This window comes from Heloderma suspectum, chromosome 1, assembly GCF_057233095.1.
Source record: "Heloderma suspectum isolate Gila_16-S chromosome 1, 16-S_ref, whole genome shotgun sequence".
Taxonomy (NCBI): Eukaryota; Metazoa; Chordata; class Lepidosauria; order Squamata; family Helodermatidae; genus Heloderma; species Heloderma suspectum.
In genome coordinates this window covers 240,110,155-240,132,159 of record NC_139458.1, presented here as the reverse complement: position 1 = coordinate 240,132,159, position 22,005 = coordinate 240,110,155, and the positions used below count along the sequence as shown (strand labels likewise).

General features: G+C 45.9%; 1 protein-coding gene across 1 annotated transcript in view; it reads right to left on the bottom strand.

Annotated features, from left to right (window-relative positions):
- Positions 1–18,647, bottom strand: part of EVA1A (eva-1 homolog A, regulator of programmed cell death) — a 32,210-nt gene extending 13,563 nt beyond the window's left edge. Inside the window, exon 1 of the mRNA XM_084822048.1 lies at positions 18,537–18,647. Coding sequence (XP_084678174.1) covers positions 18,537–18,609 — 73 coding nt within the window. The 5' untranslated portion in view covers positions 18,610–18,647. The remainder of the gene's footprint in view (positions 1–18,536) is intronic.
- Between the last annotated feature and the right edge of the window lie 3,358 nt (positions 18,648–22,005).

Below are 22,005 nucleotides of genomic sequence, written 5' to 3'. Positions count from 1 at the left end.
GCCAGGGCAAGAACGCTCTTGAGGAAGTAGGCATGTCACTGTCAACATCTACAGTCAAGAGACAGCTTTATGAATGTAAATACAGAGGCTTCACAACAAGGTGCAAACCACTGGTAATGCTCAAGAACAGAAAGGCCAGATTAGCCTTTGCCAGCAAACACCTAAAAAAGCCTGCCCAGTTCTGGAATAAGATTCTTTGGACTGATGAAACCAAGATTAACTTGTACCCGAATGATGGGAAGAGAAAAGTATGGAGAAGGAAAGGAACAGCTCATGATCCAAAGCATGCCACATCATTTGTCAAACATGGTGGAGGCAGTGTTATGGCATGGGCATGTATGGCTGCCAATGGAACCGGGTCACTTGTGTTTACTGTTGACCTGCCTGCTGATAAAAGCAGCAGGATGAATTCTGAAGTGCATAGGGCTATACTTTCTGCTTAGATTCAGCCGAATGCTGCCAAACTGATAGGACACCGCTTCATATTGCAGATGGATAATGACCCAAAACATACAGCAAAAGCTACCCAAGATTTTCTGAAGGCAAAGAAGTGGGATGTTCTTCAATGGCCAAGTCAGTCACCTGATCTCCACCCAATAGAGCATGCTTTTCACTTACTGAAGACAAGACTGAAGGCAGAAAGACCCACAAACAAGCAGTAGCTGAAGGCAGCTGCAGTACAGGCCTGGCAAAGTATCTCGAGGGAGGAAACTCAGCATTGGGTCATGTCCATGGGTTCCAGACTTCAGGCAGTCATTGACTGCAAAGGATTTTCATCCAGGTATTAAAGGCGATCCTTAAGTTTGACATGATGTTGGTTAGTTCCATTACTTATGAGCCACCAACGATGGGGGGGGGGGGTGTATGCCACTGGCTGTACTTCCTGAATGGTTAGTGCAGTTATCCTTGCTCCAATATTTCTGGCCCTGACTGTAAGTCCTGACTTCGCTCCCATCTGGGTGTGTTTCCTTTCAACTTCAATGTGGTGGTGTACAGAGGCCAACTGCCAAAACAGTTATCCTTGCTCCAATATTTCTGGCCCTGACTATATACCCCCACCCCACCCCACCTTTTGGAATACTCAAAAAGTGATGCAGCACAGGACATTTCTAATAGGCTAATCACCTTTGTGATTTCTATGCTTATTGCCCTCCTTTTGGAATACACAGAGTGAGGATTGGTCCCAGCATACTTAAAGCATGTGTACCTTGAGGGTTGTTGTAACCCTCTCAACCTTTATTTTCTGATTTTTACAAAATACTTAATTTTGTCTACCTTACAGAGTTGTTGTAATCCTTGTGATTCTTACAAAAATGCTTACTTTCCCCCCCTCCAACTTTACCACCATATACACCTCCCAGGCACCCATGAATACAGGAGTTAGACTTAAGGCATAGCTACTGGAGATACCTGCTGATATTCTGGTCTCCCTAAGGGGGCGGGGCACCTGGCACTTTTGAAAAGGGGGCATCGTTTAGAGTTCGATGTGGGATACCCAGTTTCACTACTACAGTTATCCCGTTCACTGTGTGCCCGAACACAAGAGAATACCATCATACAATACCTCACACTTTAGCAGAAAAGCTAAATATATGAATCCATCTTTAGTCTTTGCACTCATTCATTAGCTGCTGATTCATTTAGTGCTCAGCTCAGCTGAAGGAGATGTCAAATTCCCAATGGAAAGGGTGTGGGTTTCCCCAGCTGTGGGTTTCCAGAATTTAGAGGTGTCAAGAAAGGGATAAGTCAGGTCCAGGTTTGCTTACAAGGAGACTTTATTGAGTACTTACAGCACACAGACATACCCAATCATTGGATCAGACAACAGCTCTGAACAAAGAATTCCACTACAAGAAAGCTTTTATATCATACACGTGTTGCATGCATAGCAGTGAGATAGTATGACAGGTGCAAGCATCAAACATGTGTGTTGAAGCTTATCTACAACTTTCTCAGCATAGTTTGGCAGTGCTTAATAACATGCTTGACAGAAGCAAAACTATCACAACTTTCCCAGCACATACACCCGGTTCTGTTTAAGATAAACAGAGCTTCACTTCCCAGGCTCATCCTAGGCCTTGATAAGATAAATGGTGCCAGGCTCGTTAGTGTGGAATGTGCTGAGGGGAACTATTGACTTTTGACTCATCTTACAAGCCAAGAGGCCCACCTGCAAGGGAACAGCAACTAATAATGAACCAAAGCAAAGAACATTATGGATCTCTAAGCCTCTCTAAACTACTGTTAGCTTGCTTACAGCCCTGGGGCCTTACACATGCTCTTACTCTTAAGGAAAAACCGCTAGAGCCCACCTCTCAGTCTTTAACTCCGAGAGCGTGCATAGGGGTCCTCCTCACCTTTACAATAGTGTTAAGAAGGCCAATTCATCAACTGGACTTTCCTGCAGCAATTTTAACTAACTCTAAAAACTTAATGTAGCCCCTCCCACTTCAACTGCTTCTGCTATCCCTCTTTCTTGCCCCTTCCAAAGAATGCTGACGTTCATCTTTTCTCCCTTTCCAAACTTGGCACACCACTGGACCCCTGAATCTAGTATCTCTCAACTCCTTTCCACTCTTTCCATGCACACAAACAATGACAAGTTATCTCACCAATGTCTTGACAAATTCTCTTAGAAGCTCCCCCTTCCTCTCTGCTTTGTCTTCTTCTTGTTGTTGTTCAGTCGTTCAGTCGTGTCCGACTCTTTGTGACCCCATGGACCATAGCACGCCAGGACTTCCTGTCCTCCGCTCTCTCCCGGAGTGTGCTCAAGTTCATATTCATTGCATCGGTGATGCTATCTAACCATCTCATCCTCTGCCATCCCCTTCTCCTTTTGCCTTCAATCTTTTCCAGGGAGATTTCTCTTCGCATTAGGTGGCCAAAATATTTCAGCTTCAGTTTCAGTATCTGTCCTTCCAATGAGCACTCAGGGTTGATTTCCTTTAGAATGGACTGATTTGACCTCCTTGCAGTCCAGGGGACTCCAGCACCACAGTTCGAAAGCATCGATTCTTCAGCGCTCAGCCTTCCTTATAGTCCAGCGCTCACAGCCATACCTTACTACTGGGAAAACCATAGCTTTGATTATACGAACATTTGTCGGCAAGGTGATGTCTCTGCTTCTTACTATGCTGTCTAGGTTTGCCATAGCTTTCCTCCTAAGGAGCAAGTGTCTTTTAATTTCATGGCTACAGTCACCATCTGTGGTGATCTTGGAGCCCAAGAAAATAAAATCTGTCACTGCTTCCATTTCTTCCCCTTCTATATGCCAGGAAGTGATGGGGCCAGATGCCATGATCTTCTTTTTTTAATGTTGAGTTTCAAACCAGCTTTTGCACTCTCCTCTTTCACCCTCAACAACAGGATCTTTAGACCCTCTTCACTTTCTCCCATTAGGGTGGAATCATCTGCGTATCTGAGGTTGTTAATAATTCTCCCAGCAATCTTAATTCCGACCTGTGATTCATCCAACCCGGCGTTTCTCATGATGTATTCTGCATATAAGTTAAATAAGCAGGGCGACAATTTGCAGCCTTGTCGTACTCCTTTCCCAATTTTGAACCAATCGGTTGTTCCATGTCTGGTTCTTACTGTTGCTTCTTGACCCTCGTACAGGTTTCTCAGGAGACAGGTAAGGTGGTCTGGTACTCCCATCTCTTTCAGAATTTGCCAGAGTTTGTTGTGATCCATACAATCAAAAGCTTTAGTGTAGTCAGTGAAGCAGAAATAGACGCTTTTCTGGAATTCTCTTGGTTTCTCCATGATCCAGCGAATGTTGGCGATTTGATCTCTAGTTCCTCTGCCTCTTCAGAACCCACCTTGTACTTCCGGTAGTTCTCGGTTCACATACTGCTGAAGCCTAGCTTGTAGGATTTTGAGCATAACCTTGCTGGCATGTGAAATGAGCACAACTGTACGGTAGTTTGAACACTCTTTGGCATTGCCCTTCTTTGGAATTGGAATGTAAACTGACCTTTTCCATTCTTGTGGCCACTGTTGAGTGTTCCAAATTTGTTGGCATATTGAGTGCAGCACTTGAACAGCATCATCTTTTAGGATTTTAAATAGCTCAGCTACTGTCATCTCCGCTAGCTTTGTTGTTAGGAATGCTTCCTAAGGCCCACTTGACTTCACTCTGTAGGATGTCCGGCTCAAGTTCAGTGACCACACTATCATGGCTATCAGGGACATTCAGATCTTTCCTGTATAGTTCTTCTGTGTATTCTTTCCACCTCTTCTTAATCTCATCTGCTTCTCTTAGGTCCCTGCCTTCTTTGTCCTTTATCATGCCCATCTTTGCACAAAACGTTCCTTTGAGATCTCCGATTTTCTTGAAAAGATCTCTAGTCTTTCCCATTCTATTGTTTCCCTCCATTTCTTTGCATTGTTCATTTAAGAAGGCCTTCTTGTCTCTCCTTGCTGTTCTCTGGAACTCTGCATTCAGTTGGATATATCTTCCCCTTTCTCCCTTGCTTTTCGCTTCCCTTCTTTCCTCAGCTGCTTGTAAAGCCTCATCAGACAGCCACTTTGCTTTCTTGCATTTCTTTTTCTTTGGGATGGATTGAGTTTCTGCTGCCTCCTGAACAATGTTACGGACCTCCGTCCATAGTTCCTCAGGCACTCTGTCTATCAGGTCTAATCCCTTAAATCTATTCCTCACCTCCACTGTATATTCATAAGGGATATGATTTAGGTCATACCTGAATGGTTTAGTGGTTTTCCCGACGTTCTTCAACTTAAGCCGAAATTTTGCAAGAAGCAGCTCATGATATGAGCCACAGTCAGCTCCAGGTCTTGTTTTTACTGACTGTATGGAGCGTCTCCAACTTTGGCTGCAAAGGACATCATCAATCTGATTTCGATATTGACCATCTGGTGATGTCCATGTGTAGAGTCGCCTCTTGTGCTGTTGGAAAAGAGTGTTTGCTATGATCAGCGTGTTCTCTTGGCAGAACTCTATTAGCCTTTGGTGCTGCTGTTACTTTTCTCTGGTTCCTGTTGCTGCTGGTTCTGATTGCTTTGCTCGGCATTTATATCCCAGTGAAGTGGGTGGAGGAGCACCAGACTGTCAGGGTGGACACTGAGCCCATAGAATCCCAGAGTAGTTCTGATGCTGAGGAAGAGCAGTCGCTCCTTCGGGAGAGGAGCGCGCTCCTTTTTTCCCAGGACCAACAGCTGACGGAGATTCCTCCCACCCACATTCCTAGTTTAGAAAGCAGTCCAGGGAGCGACTCAGCACAGAGAGCAGACTGGGGGGGATGCGCGGCGCAGACGCAGAGAGCGGCGCCAAATGGTTCGTGCTCAAAGAACGGTTGCACCCAGAGGATCCAAGGGAAAAGGGGAGGGATTCTCCCTAGTCCTTATATTCAGGGGTCTGCCAGTAATTGCCCTTCAAACGGGGACCAACTGTTCTACCTTAGGGCATAGGGATGCTGCTGCTCAGATCTAGTTGCTACCTGTAGAGCTGTTAAGTTGTAAAAGAAGAATAAAGCTTTGAAAAGAATCCCTTTGTCTGTGTCTGGACTTGGCTACTGGATTAGACTAAGAGCCCTCCAAGGAGCCCTTGACACAGACACTGCCACAAGCCTCACGTACCTCAGCTGTATGCACTTCCAGCTGGCCGGTCCTCAGCATGGAGCAGAGGCAGGTGCATGCCAGGCTCAAATCTCCACAGATGTTTCACAGAAATGTCTACGCATTCTCAAATGTAGCTTGACAATATATGGGTGAGTTTCTGTCAGCAGTAAAATGGTTGTGTTATGATTCACCAATACTGACAGCATGTTTTTTCAGTCTACACAGACATTTTACTATTCCACTGGTGGCCAACACTGAAAGAATAAAAAGTGTCATGAAATACTGAAAAGGCAAGATATAGGAATTTTAAACATTAAATTAACAAACAAAAGGAGAGAAGAGGCAGCAGCATGAAACATAAGAACATTAGAAGAGCCATAGTGGATCAGACCAAGGGTCCATCTAGTCCAGCATTCTGTTCACACAGTAGCCAACCCGCTGTCAACCAGGAAACCACAAGCAGGACGTGAGTGTAACAGCACCCTCCCACCCATGTTCCCCAGCAATTGCTATACATGGGCTCACTGCCTCTGGTACTGGAAGTAGCATAGAGTAGTAGCCACCGATAGACTTTTCCTCCAGGAATTTGCCTAACCCCCTTTTAAAGCCATCCAAATTGGTAGCCATCACTACATCTTGTGGAAGTGAATTCCATGGTTTAACTATGTGTTGTGTGAAGAAGTCCTTCCTTTTATCTGTCCTGAAACTCCCACCAACCAGCTTCATAGGATGACCCTGGGTTCTAGTATTTTGAGAAAGGGAGAAAAATGTCTCCCTATCCACTTTCTCCACACCATGCATAATTTTGTACACCTCCATCATGTCTCCCCTTACCCTCCTTTTTTCCAAGCTAAACAACCCCAGCTGGTTGTAACCTTCTCTCATAGGGGAGATGCTGTGGCCCCTTGATCATTTTAGTTGCTCTTTTCTGCACTTTTTCCAGCTCTACAGTATCTTGTTTTAGGTGTGGTGACCAGAACTGTACACAGTATTCCAAGTATGGCCGCACCATAGATTTGAATAGGGGCAGTATGTTAATGGCAGTTTTATTCTCAATTCCTTTTCTAATTATGCCTAACATGGAGTTGGCCTGTTTTTTTTACAGTGGCTGCACACTGGGCTGACATCTTCACTTAGCTGTCCACCACAACCCCAAGTTCTTTCCTGGCCAGTCACCGCTAGCTCAGATCCCATCAGGCTATACTTGAAGTTGGAATTTTTTGCCCCAACATGCATCACTTTATGCTTGCTTACATTGAACTCCACTTGCCATTTAGATGCCCATTCTCCTGCTGCAGCCACTTCACTCAACACTTTTCTTATCAGTGCACTAGGCCCTAAGTTTTTTTTTTTAAGTAAAAAAGAGATTTTAATTTTTAAGAAACCAAAGGGATGCCAGCGTCAGCTCCAGCGGGCTCCAGCATTTGCCCCACCATGCTGGGTATTGACACTGGGCCTGGTCTGGGCAAAGCTAAAGCTTATTCATCTTCTTCCATTTTATCACCACAGGGACATCCTACTAGTAACCCCAAAGAAGTTGAACATTTGCAAGTGTTCTTTGTGAACAGTCACAAAGACTTGAGCTTCTTGCAAGTAAGTAATGGGAACACTCGCAAAAAGCTCAAAAGACACTTGCAAAGTGCCCTCTACCATATTCCGCTACTAGCATCTTGTCCCTTCATTCCAGCCCAGGGGGGTTTCTCTATGACAACGGAAGGAGACAGAAGGAGAAGCCAATCATGGCTTACCCAGATTTTTCAAGGAGTCGACTTTGCTCCACGAGCAAGTGTATCTCACCAGTAAAAGTTGCTTCACAGAACATATTTCTGGGTGGGGGGGGTGGAGTGAATGTCATCTGACTGGCAGGGGCTGCTCAACCAATAAGAAGGGCTCCCCCCCTTTCTCCTTTGAGAATAAGAGAGGCTCTTCTGCATTCAGGGGACAAGCCTCATTGACCACAATGGGCGTTACTTCTAAGTATACACTAAATGGCTTGTGTTGGGAAACACAGGGGGGACAGGAACAATCTCCTCCCTCTCCCTCCCTCCCTCCCTCCCTCTCCCCCTTACTTCCTTAAATAAACAATCCTTTCCAGAACACAGTATTCTAGCTGCCATGCTGCAATCAATTGAAGCTTCAACATCAAGGCTCTCTAAATGCATTATTTCGATTCATGGAATCTCGGTACACATTTCGGGATCAAGCCTCATTGATCACAATGGGAGTTACTTCCGAGTAGACACACATATTTTTGGGCTGGGAAAGACAGGGAGGGGAAGCAAAGGGAGTGGAAACCAAACCAGCCCCCTTTCTCACCTGATGCGCAGGAATGAAGGTCTGAGCTAGTTACTTCTGAAAGCAATAAATCAAACAAGGAAGAATCACAGCTTGGGGGAAGCGCTTGACAGCCTTTAGGGAATTAGTGCTTTAAAATGTCTTAGTGCAATTGAGGGGGATCTGTGGTGTGCGCATTCAGGGGACAAGCCTCATTGACCACAATGGGAGTTACTTCTGAGTAGACACTAATTGGTTTGTCCTGGGAAACACAGGGACAGGGCACACAACAACTATACCACAGAGAACCCGACTTAAGGAAAAGAATCAGACTTTAAGCAGTCCCAGGAAATCTGGTTTGTAATAATCATATAGTAGGCTATACTAAGGGGCCGCGGTGGCTTAGTGGTTAAGACGCTGAACTGCAGACTGGAAGGTCGGCAGGACAGCAGTTCGAGACCCGAGTGCTGCGTGACGGAGTGAGCTTCTGTCTTCAGTCCCAGCTCCTGCCAACCTAGCAGTTCGAAAGCAAGAAATTGGAAGTAGATAAATAGGTACCGCCTTGGCGGGAAAGGTAACAACGTTCCGTGCACCTCGGTGTTCAGTCATGCCGGCCACATGACCACAGAAGTGTCTTCGGACAGCGCTGGCTCTTCGGCTTAGAAACGGGGATGAGCACCGCACCCTAGAGTCGGACACGACTGGTTGGGGACACCTTTACCTTTTTTTTTTAGGCTATACTAATACACATCAACCTGTCCCAGATGCATTTCAACCCCAAGGGTCTTTGTCAGTGGGATAAATAGTGTTACCATAACTATAAGCCTAAAATACTTAGCTTTGTAAAGTTAATTTTAAAAATCAGACCTGCAAGGAAAAAGCAAAGATAAACATAGCAGGTTACAATCATCCTTTGCCACTTTCATTAAATTAAACACATAAATTTAAATTGATACAGGTATGTTTACCAGATAATCACTCTTGTATAGCTTGTCTGTTTCGTCTACTTTGGTTGGTTACTGGATACAACAGGAGGAGAAGGGAGGAACACCATTCCCTCCTATCCTTGAAGCATATGAAGAATGCAACGGTATGCCATATTAATTGCCGTGAATGACTTGGCCAAAGACCAAGTCGTCTAGAGGCAATCCAAATGGAAATATTCTTACCATACCCAATGGCTTGAACACGCTGCCCTGAAGCATGAATCAAATTTTAGACAAGACCCTTGGGGTTGAAATGCGTCTAGGACAGGTTGGTGTATATTAGTATAACCTACTATATGATTATTACAACTCAGGAATGTTAAATATGCTTTTGGACTGTCAATTTTTCATTTTGGCACAATTTATATGGTTTGCTATATAATTGAATTTTTATAACTTCGTATTACAGATTTGTTATTTTATCTACTTTTATTAACATTTATTTAATGGTAGCTCCATCCTAATCTTTCACTACACAAGTTGTTTTAAACCCATTTTGCTTTGTGTGTTGATTTTGGTTTAAGATAAGACCTTTTTTAATATTTCAAGTCTGTCATCTAAAGACAGAAGCAGATCCAGGAACATCCGATTCAAATTGCCACTCAGCCATGAAGCTTACTGGGTGACCTTAGGCCAGTCACTATCAGTGATTAAAATTTAATTTTCTTTTAAAGTGGAAGGTATTGGGCACCTGGGTGGGCACAGAGAAAAGTGCCTGGGGGCATATGAGTTCCCATGTTGCCTACCCCTGCTCTAGATGATTTCTCCCAGCAGTTTCATGTAGATATTTAAAAGTATAGGAACAAGATGAGAGGGTTCTACCCTTAAAGACAGCCTAAAATAAGTTTAAATAAATAAAAATAAACAGAATAGAACCTTGAGACACCTCAAAAGCTGATGGCCACGGAGTAGCCACCCGTCACCACCTTCTGAAACTGTCCTTCTCCAGAAAGGACTGTAACCACTACAACAGTGTGCTTCCCAAGCCTAACCCAGATAGACAGCCCAGAAGGGTACCATGGTTGATGGTACTGAAAGCCATCAAGACGTCAAGAAGAACCAACAAGGTTGTACTCCCTCCCTACCAAAATCCATTACCCAGTGTACGTCATCCACTAGGACAACCAAGGCTGTTTCAGTCCCAAAACTAGGTCTGGAATCAGACTGGAATGAACCTAAATAATCAACATCGTTCAACACTACCTGGAATTGGGAAGCCACCGCATGGGAAGTTCCAGCACCTTGCCCAGGAATGGAAGATTCGACACTTGGCAGTAATTATCCCATACCATAGGATCTAAATTGGGTTTCATTAATAAAGGCCTAATCTCTGCCTCTTTCAAGGAAGTGGGGACTGTGCCATCCCTCAAAAAAGCATTAACCACCTCTGAGGTCCATATATCCAACTAGTCCTGGCAGATTTCAATAGTCAGGATGGACAAGGGAGGTAGTGGGCTCTCCCACACTGGAGGCATTCAAGACGAGGCTGGACAGCCATCTGTCAGGGATGCTCTGACTTGGATTCCTGCATTGAGCAGGGGGTTGGACTCGATGGCCTTGTAGGCCCCTTCCAACCCTACTGTTCTATGATTCTATGATTCAAATCTCCCAGCAGTTTGTCCACATCCTGAGGCTGTACAATGGGGTGGGGAATAATTTTGGATCCAGGGACCTGATTCTCCCCGCCCCCCCGTGCACACAAACACAGGCAGGATGCTGTCATCAAGTCCCCATCCGAAGTGCTGGCTGGAGCTCCTCCTGTTGGCCACAAACAATGTAATCTGGTCCTCCAGCTAGCATCTCAGTCAGGGAGCCTGCTTCACTCCAAGGGAAGTCAGGGCAGAGCAAAGCCAGCTCCCAAACTGAGGCACCTACTGGAGGAGCACTCCTCCAGCCAGCACCTTGGTCGGGGAGCCAGCTTCTCTCCACCTGGGCTTTCCCTGGCTAAAGAAAGTCTGGGCAGAACAAAGCTCGTGGCAGCAGTTTCTTCACTCCTCTTCCACTTTCCCCATATGAAGCAAAGCAGACTCCCCCATACCAGCATCAAATCATAGGTCACCTCTGTGTCCACAGATGTGTTCTGTGATTTGATTATGTTTTTGTTGGCATCCCATGTAAAAATCATGAACATCCATGAGGATTTGTGCCTTGGATCCATGTTTTTGCAGCACAGCAGTGCTAGCAAGCACTGGATCTGTGGTTTTTACTGTGCAGTCTGGAGACACCAATGTAAGCTTTCATTTGATGATGGTTTGGAGAGGGAATCCCATATAAAAATCATACGAATTCGGTGTGCGCCTTGGTTTCGCGCCAAGTGCGACGCTAAGTGTGCACTTAGCATCACACTTGGAGATGCATGGAACAGCACATGAAGACTCAACCACCACCTCTCCAGAGACACCAGCAGCCACAGATACCAGCAGCAAATAGCAGCAGCAGACGGCAGCAACTTTAAAGACCAGGGAGAAAGGGGCAAACATAGATTTTATCTGCACCTTCTTAGCTGCTGTTCTCTTTTCTCTCTTTTCTCTTTTTTTATATTGTTGTATATTTTATATCTTAACATTTTAAGATGTGCCTGGGAGGACCATTGAGCAACTCAGGGGGTCAGGGAGGTGCCACCATAACTGTGATCACAGGCAGGGGGAGGTATGGCGTTGGGGGATTAACAGGCCAGCTGAGGAGAAGAGGGGCTAGACACCTTACAGCTGTCCCCTCTTCTGGTTCTTCCCCCAGCCTGGTGGTTCCTGGCGGCCTTACCAGTCTGCCCTCTGGTCTGATGGCGCTGCTGCTGAATGCCAGGTCGGCCCAAAAGAAAATCTCCCTCATCCATGATTTGATTGTGGATAAGGGGGCTGACCTGGTATGTATTACTGAGACCTGGGTGGAGGAACTGGGAGGGGTCACTCTCTCCCAGCTGTGCCCTCCTGGGTACTCAGTTCAGCACCAACACTGACTCGAGGGTCGGGGAGGGGGGGTTGCTGTGGTCTATAGGAATTCGATCCCCCTCTCTAGGCTTCCTGCTCATTCGAGTGCAGATCTTGAGTGCTTGTACCTTGTGTTGGGTGCCCGGGACAGATTAGGGATTCTGTTGGTGTACTGCCCACCCCGCTGCCCATCAGACTCCCTGCCTGAGCTGATGGAGGTGGTCTCGGACTTGGTGCTGAGGACCCCTAGGATGATGGTCCTGGGGGATCTCAACTTCCATGCCGAGGCCGCTGTATCCGGGGCGGCTCAGGACTTCATGGCCGCCATGACAACCATGGGGCTGTCCCAACACGTCATCGGCCCAACGCATATAAAAGGACACATGCTTGATCTGGTTTCCTCGACTGGGCAGGAGGATGGTGATCTGAAAGTGGAGGAATTAACATCTGTCCCTTTGTCATGGTCAGATCACTTCCTGTTGAGGTTTAGACTCCTGGCAGCCTTCCCCCTCTGCAAGGGTGCGGGGCCTATTAAAATGGTCCACCCCCAGAGGCTTCCGATGAATTCCAGAGGGCTCTGGGGGATTTTCCTGCTGGTATGGCTGGTGCTCCTGTTGAAGCCCAGGTCGCTCTGTGGAATGCAGAGATGACTCAGGCGGTTGACACGATCGCGCCCAAGTGCCCTCTCCCTCTGAGCAGAGCCTGGCCAGCTCCTTGGTATACACCTGAGCTGAGGGCAATGAAGCAAGAGGGGAGATGGCTAGAAGTTAGAACGCAGGTGGAGGAAAACTCGTGCTGAGTCTGACTGAACACAGGTAAGAGCTCACTATCGAGCCTACTCTATGGCAGTGAGGGTGGCAAAGAGACAGTTCTTTTCCACCAGCATTGCATCTTCTCAGTGTCGTCCAGTGGAGCTTTTCTGAGTGGTTCGTGGCCTGTTACATTCTGGGCCAGGGAGAGAGACAGTGGAACCCTGGGTGGCACGCTGTGATGAGTTTGCAAGGCACTTTGAAGATAAAGTCGCTCAGATTCGTCATGAATTGGACACCACGATTAATACAGTTCCATTGGTAGAGGTGTTCAGAGCACCGTCTGGCCCAGTTTTATTGGATGAGTTTCAGTTACTGAGGCCTGAGGATGCGGATAAGGTGCTTGGCCAAGTCTGGTCGACCACTTGTGTGCTTGACTATTGCCCTTCATGGCTTATTAAATCAAACAAGGAGGGGATGTCCAGCTGGGTCCAGGAGGTTGTAAATTCCTCCTTCAGAGAGGGAGTGGTGCCTGCCACTTTAAAAGAGGCGGTAATTAGACCACTCCTGAAAAAGCCTAACCTGGACCCAGAGGGCCAATAAACTGATGAGGGCCAATAAACTGAAACTCAATCCAGACAAGATGGAGGTACTGTTAGTGGGTGGTTCATCTGCCCGGCTAGGTGATACTCAACCTGTTCTGGAGGGGGCTGCACTCCCCCCAAAGGATCATGTTCGTAGTTTGGGGTGCTCTTTGATCCAGAACTGTCACTTGAGGCACAGGTGAACTCAGTGGCATGGAGCACTTTTTATCAGCTTAGGCTGGTATACCAACTACGCCCTTATCTGGACAGAGATAGCCTAGCTACAGTTATCTGTGCTCTGATAACTTCTCATCTGGATTACTGCAAAGCGTTATACGTGGGGCTGCCTTTGAAAACAGTCTGGAAACTTCAACTGGTCCAAAATAGGGCAGCAAGACTGTTAACAGGGACTGGCCAGCGAGCTCATATTACACCAGTACTTTTTCAGCTGCGCTGGCTGCCAGTCCATTTCCGGGCCCAATTCAAAGTGCTGGTATTAAAGCCCTTAACGGCTTGGGGCCAGGTTACCTGAAGGATCGCCTCCTCCCATATGTGCCTGTCCGGACCTTACGATCATCCTCAGATTTGGCAGGGGCTCACGGCCCTTCTCCATGAGCCCCTGCCAAAAGAAGTGAGGTGGGTGGCTACTAGGAGGAGGGCTTTTTCTGCTGTGGCACCCCAGCTGTGGAATGAGCTCCCCAGGGAGGTTCACCTGGTGCTTACATTGTATTCCTTTCGGCACCAGGTGAAGACCTTTTTATTTTCCCAGGCATTTTAGCATCTTAGCTTTCTAGACTTTTAGCTTTGCTGTTTTAAATCTGTATTTTAAATTCCTGCACTGCTGTTAGGTTTTATTGTGGTTGTATTGTTATATTGTGGCTTTAACGTAATCTTTTAATGAGAGAGCTTCGGCTATTGGGCGGTATAGAAATGAAATAAATAAATAAATAAATAATGTTCTACATATTTTAAATTGTTTTACTGTGTGCCGTTTGGTTTTGATTTTTGTGAACCGCCCAGAGAGCTTCTGCTATTGGGCGGTATAGAAATGGAATAAATAAAATAAAATAAATAAATTCATGATGACTCATGTTTTATTTACTAGATTGGACATTTACCTTCATGTCAGATTGTGGTGGTGCCTATGGCACTTTTTCAAAATTCCAAATGTGCCCATGGGTCCAAAAAGGCTGGAGTCCCCTGCACTAAACCATAGCATGTTTTAAACATGGTTTGTTGAATAAGCCAGGATCTGGCTCACAAGCATTCAAACAAACCACGATTTGTTTTCCCCAGTGTTGGTTTGTTGCCTTTCTACCTTGCTGCTATCTTAAAGTGCTTCATGTTGCTCAAGGACTGACAAGGCAACACTACTTGTCGTACCATTGGCTTATTGTAGAAACAGGGTGGGAAGCATGAATGCTCTCTCTGAGCCTTGGAGATCTTCAGCTGCTCAACCTACAGTCCTAAAGCTGCCCTGACTTCCTCACCCACTTCGTAAACACTCCCCAGAAAAGCTCGCTGGCTTATTTCTTAACCCTTTCCTCCCAACCCCCAAAGAAATGTTCTTCCCACTGGAAGCCTTCTGCTCACACACCAGTAACTTTTCTACTATTTGCTAGCAGCTCATGGTATTTTTCACTTCCTCCAAAAAGATGACTGCTCAGTGGCAAAGGGATACAAGGCAGCTGACTGTTGGTTTGGCTTGTTAAGAACCATCCCTCATTAGATATGAGCAGAAGTGCCTGTGTTCCCCTTAATATTTCCTCATAATGCTGTTGCAGAGCTAGGTAGCTAGGCTGGACAGGTAGGAGTTGATAGTGAAGAGAAGGTCAGGGAAAGGAGTCTGTTGCCAGGCACAGTGAGGGGGGGGGGTAGTCTGCAAAAGTACCAGACAGAGTCTCTTTGTGATGTAAGTGATTTCATTTTCAAACTGTTTTCCCCTCATATTTTGAAACCAGGCAGGCAAATAGGTTGGAACAAAGCAATGCAGATATAATGACAAACCACTGTTAGGTCAAGCTAAGATTCACAAACCAGCTTCAAACCATAGTTTAAGATCTTGGTTGGTTGGTCCCAGACTATGACTACTGTTCCAGATTGGGTTTTGATGTAGAAACAAACCATAGTTTAGCTAAACAAACTATGGTTTAACTTTACATCCGAACTGAGCCATCGGCTGAGAATGATTCAATTTTCTAAAGAACAGCTCTTCTTTAAAATACCTGATAAACCATTTTGTACAAATAATATGTTTTGTATTTATACAAAGTTTAAAGTTCTCCATGTACAGATCTTGTTGCAATATTTTGCCAGTTTAATTGTTTGTATAACGAAATTAGGAAGGGGGGGCTGAGAGAGAAAGAGGCTTCCCTAAAGCCAACTAATGAGCTGATGGCAAAGGAGAGATTTGAACCAAGGACTTCTTGATTCAGAGTTAAGTCTTTTAGAGAGTAACCCTCGCCCCTTTCCCCCACTGTTGATGGCTAGAGCAGGAGGTTATGATGTGGCAGAGGTGGCCCTACCATGGCCTCTGTCTGTGGAGAGAAGCTCTGCCAGTGACGGAGGGCTCTGCCTCAGTGGAGGCTCCTGCTGCACCTGCAAGGGTGGAAAGCTACTCCCAGCGGCAGGCAGAAAGTCCAGGAATGGGGCACTCCAGAGGCAAGTTGGAGCTGGCTTTGGAATGGATCCTCTGGAGAAGGGGTTGATCCAGGCCCCACACCTATGCCAGCCTGTCTTCCTACCAGTCTCCTGGAGCTGGTAGGAAACTTCCTTCCCGCTGTGATCAATGGGAGGGGAAACTAAAAAAACAACAAAAAACACTACTCCATGCAGGGGGGCGGGGATTAGAAGACACATACACACACCCTATCCTGGCCAGTGTGAGCCAGCAGGGCTGTGGATGAGGCAATACATATGCCTCATCGCTCCCCTGGCACAACTTAGGATTGCTCTGTTAACCATTATGCTACATCAGCTCTCTTGTATGAGCCAAAAATATGACCAAATTCCTTTCAAGCTGGAATGCTAAAAAAGACACCAACTAAATACAGTGACTGCCATGAATAATTTGATAAGGATGCCAAAAATGTCTATACATTTTAACTACTGTGCTGAGATTTAAAAAACAAAACAAAAACGTTTTCAGCCAATAAACATGAGTGGCAACTCTCATTAAAATGTGTATTGAAACAGCAGTGCACCAGCACAGAGTTATTGGGAGGGTTAAGTTAAAAGTTCCTGTTTCCCAGAAGAAGAAACGTATAACCTTTTTTTATTACATTGCTCAAAGAGATAAACATTAGTTTCTTCTGGAGAAGAAGATTAAAAAAAAAAAGTCTGCAGAAAGGCATCATTAAAACAAAATCAAAGGAATATTTTAATCTTCTTCTTCCAGGCATGTGAGGTGGGCTTTGTTTGTTTGAATCATAGAATCATAGAGTAGTAGGGTTGGAAGGGGCCTATAAGACCATCGAGTCCAACCCCCTGCCCAATGCAGGAATCCAAGTCAGAGCATCCCTGACAGATGGCTGTCCAGCTTCATCTTGAATGCCTCCAGTGTGGGAGAGCCCACCACCTCCCTAGGTGATTGGTTCCATTGTCATATTGCTCTAACAGTCAAGAATTTTTTCCTGATGTTCAGCCGGAATCTGCCTTCCTGTAACTTGAGCCCATTATTCCAGGTCCTATACTCTGGGATGATCGAGAAGAGATCCTGGCCTTCTTCTCTGTGACAACCTTTCAAGTACTTGAAGAGTGCTATCATATCTCCCCTCAGTCTTCTCTTCTCAAGGTGAAACATGCCCAGTTCTTTCAGTCTCTCCTCATAGGGCTTTGTTTCCAGTCTCCCGATCATCTTCGTTGCCCTCCTGAGTTTGTTTTTGTTTTTCTCTGTCTTGCCAGAAGACAAACTAGAGTGGAACTCAAGGCTTCATAGAAAAGCAGAATAATAATGGAGCAGAACTGGGGAATCCACTCATCCCTGATCCATTCAAGTCCCAGCAAATTTAATCAGGCGTATGAAACTTATAATTTAACATTGAGAGGCTCCTTTCAAAATAAACACATGGGGAGGAGAATTGAAAGATTTCATGCAAGATATACAACACAAGTGCAGATGAAGGATAAAAGCTGTGCCCTGAGGAAACACTTATTCAAAACAAGATATAAATACGAAATTTCATCAAACAACATCTACAGTTACTTAATTTAACACTTCAACTAAACAGAAGCCATGTTATCTAACTACATGCACCATTAATTCCCCAAACTACAGGACAGAGACCTTGCCTTCTCAGTGAGGAAGCCTTTGACCTTAAGAATAAAAAAGGAGTATTAAGTTTATGAGGGCCTGATGACAGCAAATCCAGTAAGATGATATGAGCATGATAAAGCCTTTAAACACTATGTAGTCACTAGTAGTCCAGCAGATAGAGAGCCAACATAGCACAAAGGTCCCAATTTAACTCTCACATTACTAAGTATTCAAAAATATTACAGATACATCCTACAACTCCCGGCACCCCCGCCCCCAGCCAGCTATACTTATTTCTGTAGGACTTATTTCTGTCTAAACATGCACAGAATTGCACCTTAAGGGCACAATCCTATGGCTGCTAGACAATGTCTAGATGGCCATAGGATTTTTTGATTCCTAGAAACCTCACTCTCCACCCCTGCCCCCTCATAGGCAGTGCAGTTCATCCCCGTCTCTGCATTTGTAAGGATAGTGTGGGGCAGGCAAAAAGGGGGCATTCCTGGGGGGAGAGGAGACAGCAGAAGCATCATTACGACGCTTCCTATGAGCTGTCTGGCCTCCCCCCGCTCTGATGAACCCCAGGTAGACAGCCAAAATCAGCTATCTAGCTGCAAATGCAGGGCGGTCGGAGATCCCCTCCGTGCTCCGCTCACCCTGCATTCCGAGTTCAGAGGAGGCTGACTATCCCCATAGGATTGCGCTCTAAGTGGCCTTAGGCAAGCAACCATCTCTTAGCTTCAGCCTGCCATTTGAAATATGGGAATAATAGCACTGACCTGTCTTTTACAGGTGTTGTGAGGATATCTGAGATGTGAAGTGTTTGGGGCAGGCAGTGAAACTATTTTACAAACACTATGTTTTCTTATCATAATCATTTCTTATCATATCATGGATTCTGATCAGATACAGAGAATAAATTTGCCATGCTGCTCTTCTTCCTTGTTTTTTATTTCATCCTTGTGTTGGACTTCGACCTGGGTTCCCACCACTTATTACCCCCAAAACAGAACAACACACAATAATAAACAGGCATGGTCATCTTTCCTTTACTAGACTCGTTTGGTTTTTCTCCAAAATAAAAAATAAAAAGCTTTGGGAGGAGATAGGAATGTTACGTTCAGATACATCGATACAGCCTCTATAAAACATTCAATAAATAGAAGTAGTTAGAGGACTACCTGTGATGAATGAGTATGCTGCTAGGATATTGCTGAGCAATGCCATCTCTCTGCTGGTCTCCACAAGCTCCATATTCTTGTGATGAATGCTCCTTCTGTGTCTCCCCCACTGGAAGGAGTAAGGGCTGGATGGTTTAATGGGTAAAATGTAGCAGACTTCCTCCTCCTTCTCCTCCTCCTCTTCCGTCTCTGTTCTGGAACACAAACAAGTGGGGGGATGAAGTACATCTGATCCTAGAGCCCCTGTTCAAGTACAGCCTTCCTTCTGCCTGTGGAAATATGCAGTTAGGAACCAAAAATCATCACTGTGAAATGCTCTGGCATGAAGTTTGCTGTTTGCCTTTAGCTAACTGCTCCAAAAGCACTCCAGGCAACTACTGTGCTTGCTTGTACGCAAGCTAGGTCTATCCTCCCCCGGTTTCCTTCATTTTGAAGTCTCCAGTTAGACACACCCAGATGATCTACATCACATCTACAATCAGAAGCCTTTTTTCTTTCCTTCCTTCCCATTTTCAAATCAAAGGAACCCTTATCAGAGCCGAGTCCTTGCAAACTTATCATAACTCAGTGCAGTTCTAGAAAAAACAGAGTGCAGAAGGCAGCACTTTTCTAGATCTGACTGTATTTCTATAGTTTCTGGAGTACACCTGGCAAACAGTCCCCATTTCCCACTATCCTTTGTTAAACAGAGGGAGAGTCTGTAATTCCCTTTATGACTTCTTAGAGGAGGTTCTTAATGCTTCCCCTTTAGCAAAGCTGAAGGGTGCAGTGAATATGAGTTAATGACTATTTGTTATAATTTTGTAGCTGAGGAGGCAGTTAATTCCTTGAACCTGAAACAGACACTTTCAGACCTTATTGGATCACTACTCATTGTACTTTGATCTGTTTGCAGACACCACAGCCAGCAGTGAAACACCAGTAGTTTTAAAACACAGTAGACAATCAGGCTGATCAATGGCTGAAGGCTTTTCTACCCCTTTCTCAAATATCAGTCTGCCCTTGGACTACAGGCAATTTCATTTGGCTTCTGCTTATCTACTGGTGTTAACTCACGAAAATGACAAGCCTGGTGTATTCAATTCTGTTCATCGATAGTTCTATCTGCAGAGTTGGAAAGTTTACATTTGTACATATTGCATCTCATTTTTTTTTTCCAAACTGAGTAGTTACATAGTTATTTTTCTCCTGGAATCAATCTAGGAACCACACATCCCTAAGGGCAGAGAGAGATTGGGTCACGAGCTGCAAGACAGGCAACAAAAGATGAATGCAGAAGGTCATTTACTGAATGGGAGGCTTGCCATAATACTTCTTTTCAGACATTATTCTGTGGCAGAGCTTCTACCTATGTTTGGGCAACTGCCAAGGGCCCACACCCTAGCAGAAGGCTCACTGACAAGAGCCCCTGAACCCGCTGCTTCTCTTCACCATTGCTACCTGCCTGTTCACCCATTTCTCAGTCTGGCCCACACAACAGTGGTGGTGTGAAAGAAGAGCAGCAGATGCCACTGCCCACACGCTCATTGGCTCTCTACCTGGCAAGCAAGCAGGTGACAGCAATGATTAGAAAGAGGAGCAGCAGCTGGTGAGAAGATAGACTCACTGAGGGAGAGGAGCCTACTGAGAGTGATTTGTCCAAGGGGCCTCCAAAAGCTGGAGCCAGTGCACAGAGGCAGGGGGTAAAATTGCTCTGTCCCTGACCTACATGTGTTTGTTTCAGTGTTTGAAACATGCCTACATAACATATGTGCACTCAGTAAGTAAAATTATACAATAAAATAACAGTAAAATTATACGTTAAAACATTTTTTTAAAAATACCCTAACCCACCCCAAATGCCTGCCTGAATAACCACATTTTCAGTGCATGGCAGAAGCTCATTAAAGAGGGGGCATGGCAGAGTTCCCTAGAGAGGGAGTTCCACAGAGTGGGGGCCACCACAGAGAAGGCCCTCTCCCTCATCCTCACCAGCCTAGCTGTCCTGGCTGATGGGACAGAGAGAAGGCCATCCGAGGCTGATCTTGTTAAGCGGCCTGTCTGGTGTTGCTGGAGGTCCTCCTTGAGATAGGCTGGGCCAGAACCGCATAGGATTTTCAAGGTCAAAACCAACACCTTGAATTTGGCCCAGAAAACAACTAGTAACCAGTGCAACACCTTCAGCACCGGAGTGATGTGCTCATGCCAGCGGTTGCCTTTAATTAGGTGAGCCGCATTCTGAACCAGCTGCAGCTTCTGAACCGTCTTCAAGGGTAACCCCACATACAGTGCATTACAGTAGTCTAGATGAGAGGAGACCAGGGCATGTACTACTGATGGGAGCAGATGGTCAGGAAGGTAGGGGCACAGCTGCCACATCAGATGGAGTTGGTACAGCGCTGTCCGGCTCACAGCTGACACCTGAGCCTCCATGGACAGCTGGGAGTCTAAAATGACCCCCAGGCTGCAGACCTGGTCTTTCAAGGGTAGCCGTACCCCATTCAACCCCAGGTCAACACCCCCCCACCAGAATTACCTTGGTCTTGTCAGGGTTCAACTTATTCCTCCCCAACCAGCCACTCACCATCTCCAGACATTTGGACAGGGATTCTATGGCCAACCTTGGTGAAGGATTGAATGAGAGGTAGAGCTGCGTGTCATCCACATACTGATGACACCGCACCCCAAACCTCCTGATGATAGCCCCCGGCAGCTTCACATAGATGTTAAATAGCATCGGGGAGAGGATGGAACCCTGTGGCACCCCACACGTGAGCGGCCACGGGTCTGACACCTCCTCTCCCAGTGCTACCTTCTGGTACCTGCTGGAGAGAAAGGACTGGAACCACTGTAATACGATGTTTCCAATGCCCAACCTCTCCAGATGGTCCAGGAGGATATCATGGTCAACAGTATCAAAAGCCACTGAGACGCTGAGGAGAACAAGGAAGGAGCATTCACCCTATCCAAAGCCCTCCTCGTATCATCCACCAAAGCGACCAAGGCCATTTCTGTCCCATGCCCAGGCCTGAAGCCCGATTGAACTAGATCTAGATAATCGGCTTCTTCCAAGTGTGCCTTCAACTGCATCGCCACCACCCACTCAATGATCTTGCCCAAAAATGGCAGATTCAAGACTGGGCGAAAGTTGTTCAAAACTTGGGGATCCAAGGAGGGCTTCCTTAAGAGCAGTCTTATCACTGCCTCCTTGAGGGCTGATGGCATCACTCCCTCCTCAAGGGAGGTGTTCACCACCGCCCTGATCCCCTCACCCAGCATCTCTCTGCAGCTCCTAATGAGCCAAGGTGGGCAAGGATCAAGTAAGCAGGTGGTCGGCTTTACAGATGAAAGCACCTTGTCCACTTCTTCAGAAGGAAGAAGCTGGAACCAATCCCACAAAACCCGTTTGCCACAGGCCGCCTCTCACTCACTAACTGTATCCACAGTGCACGGAATAACACTCCTAATCCAATCAATTTTATCTGCAAAG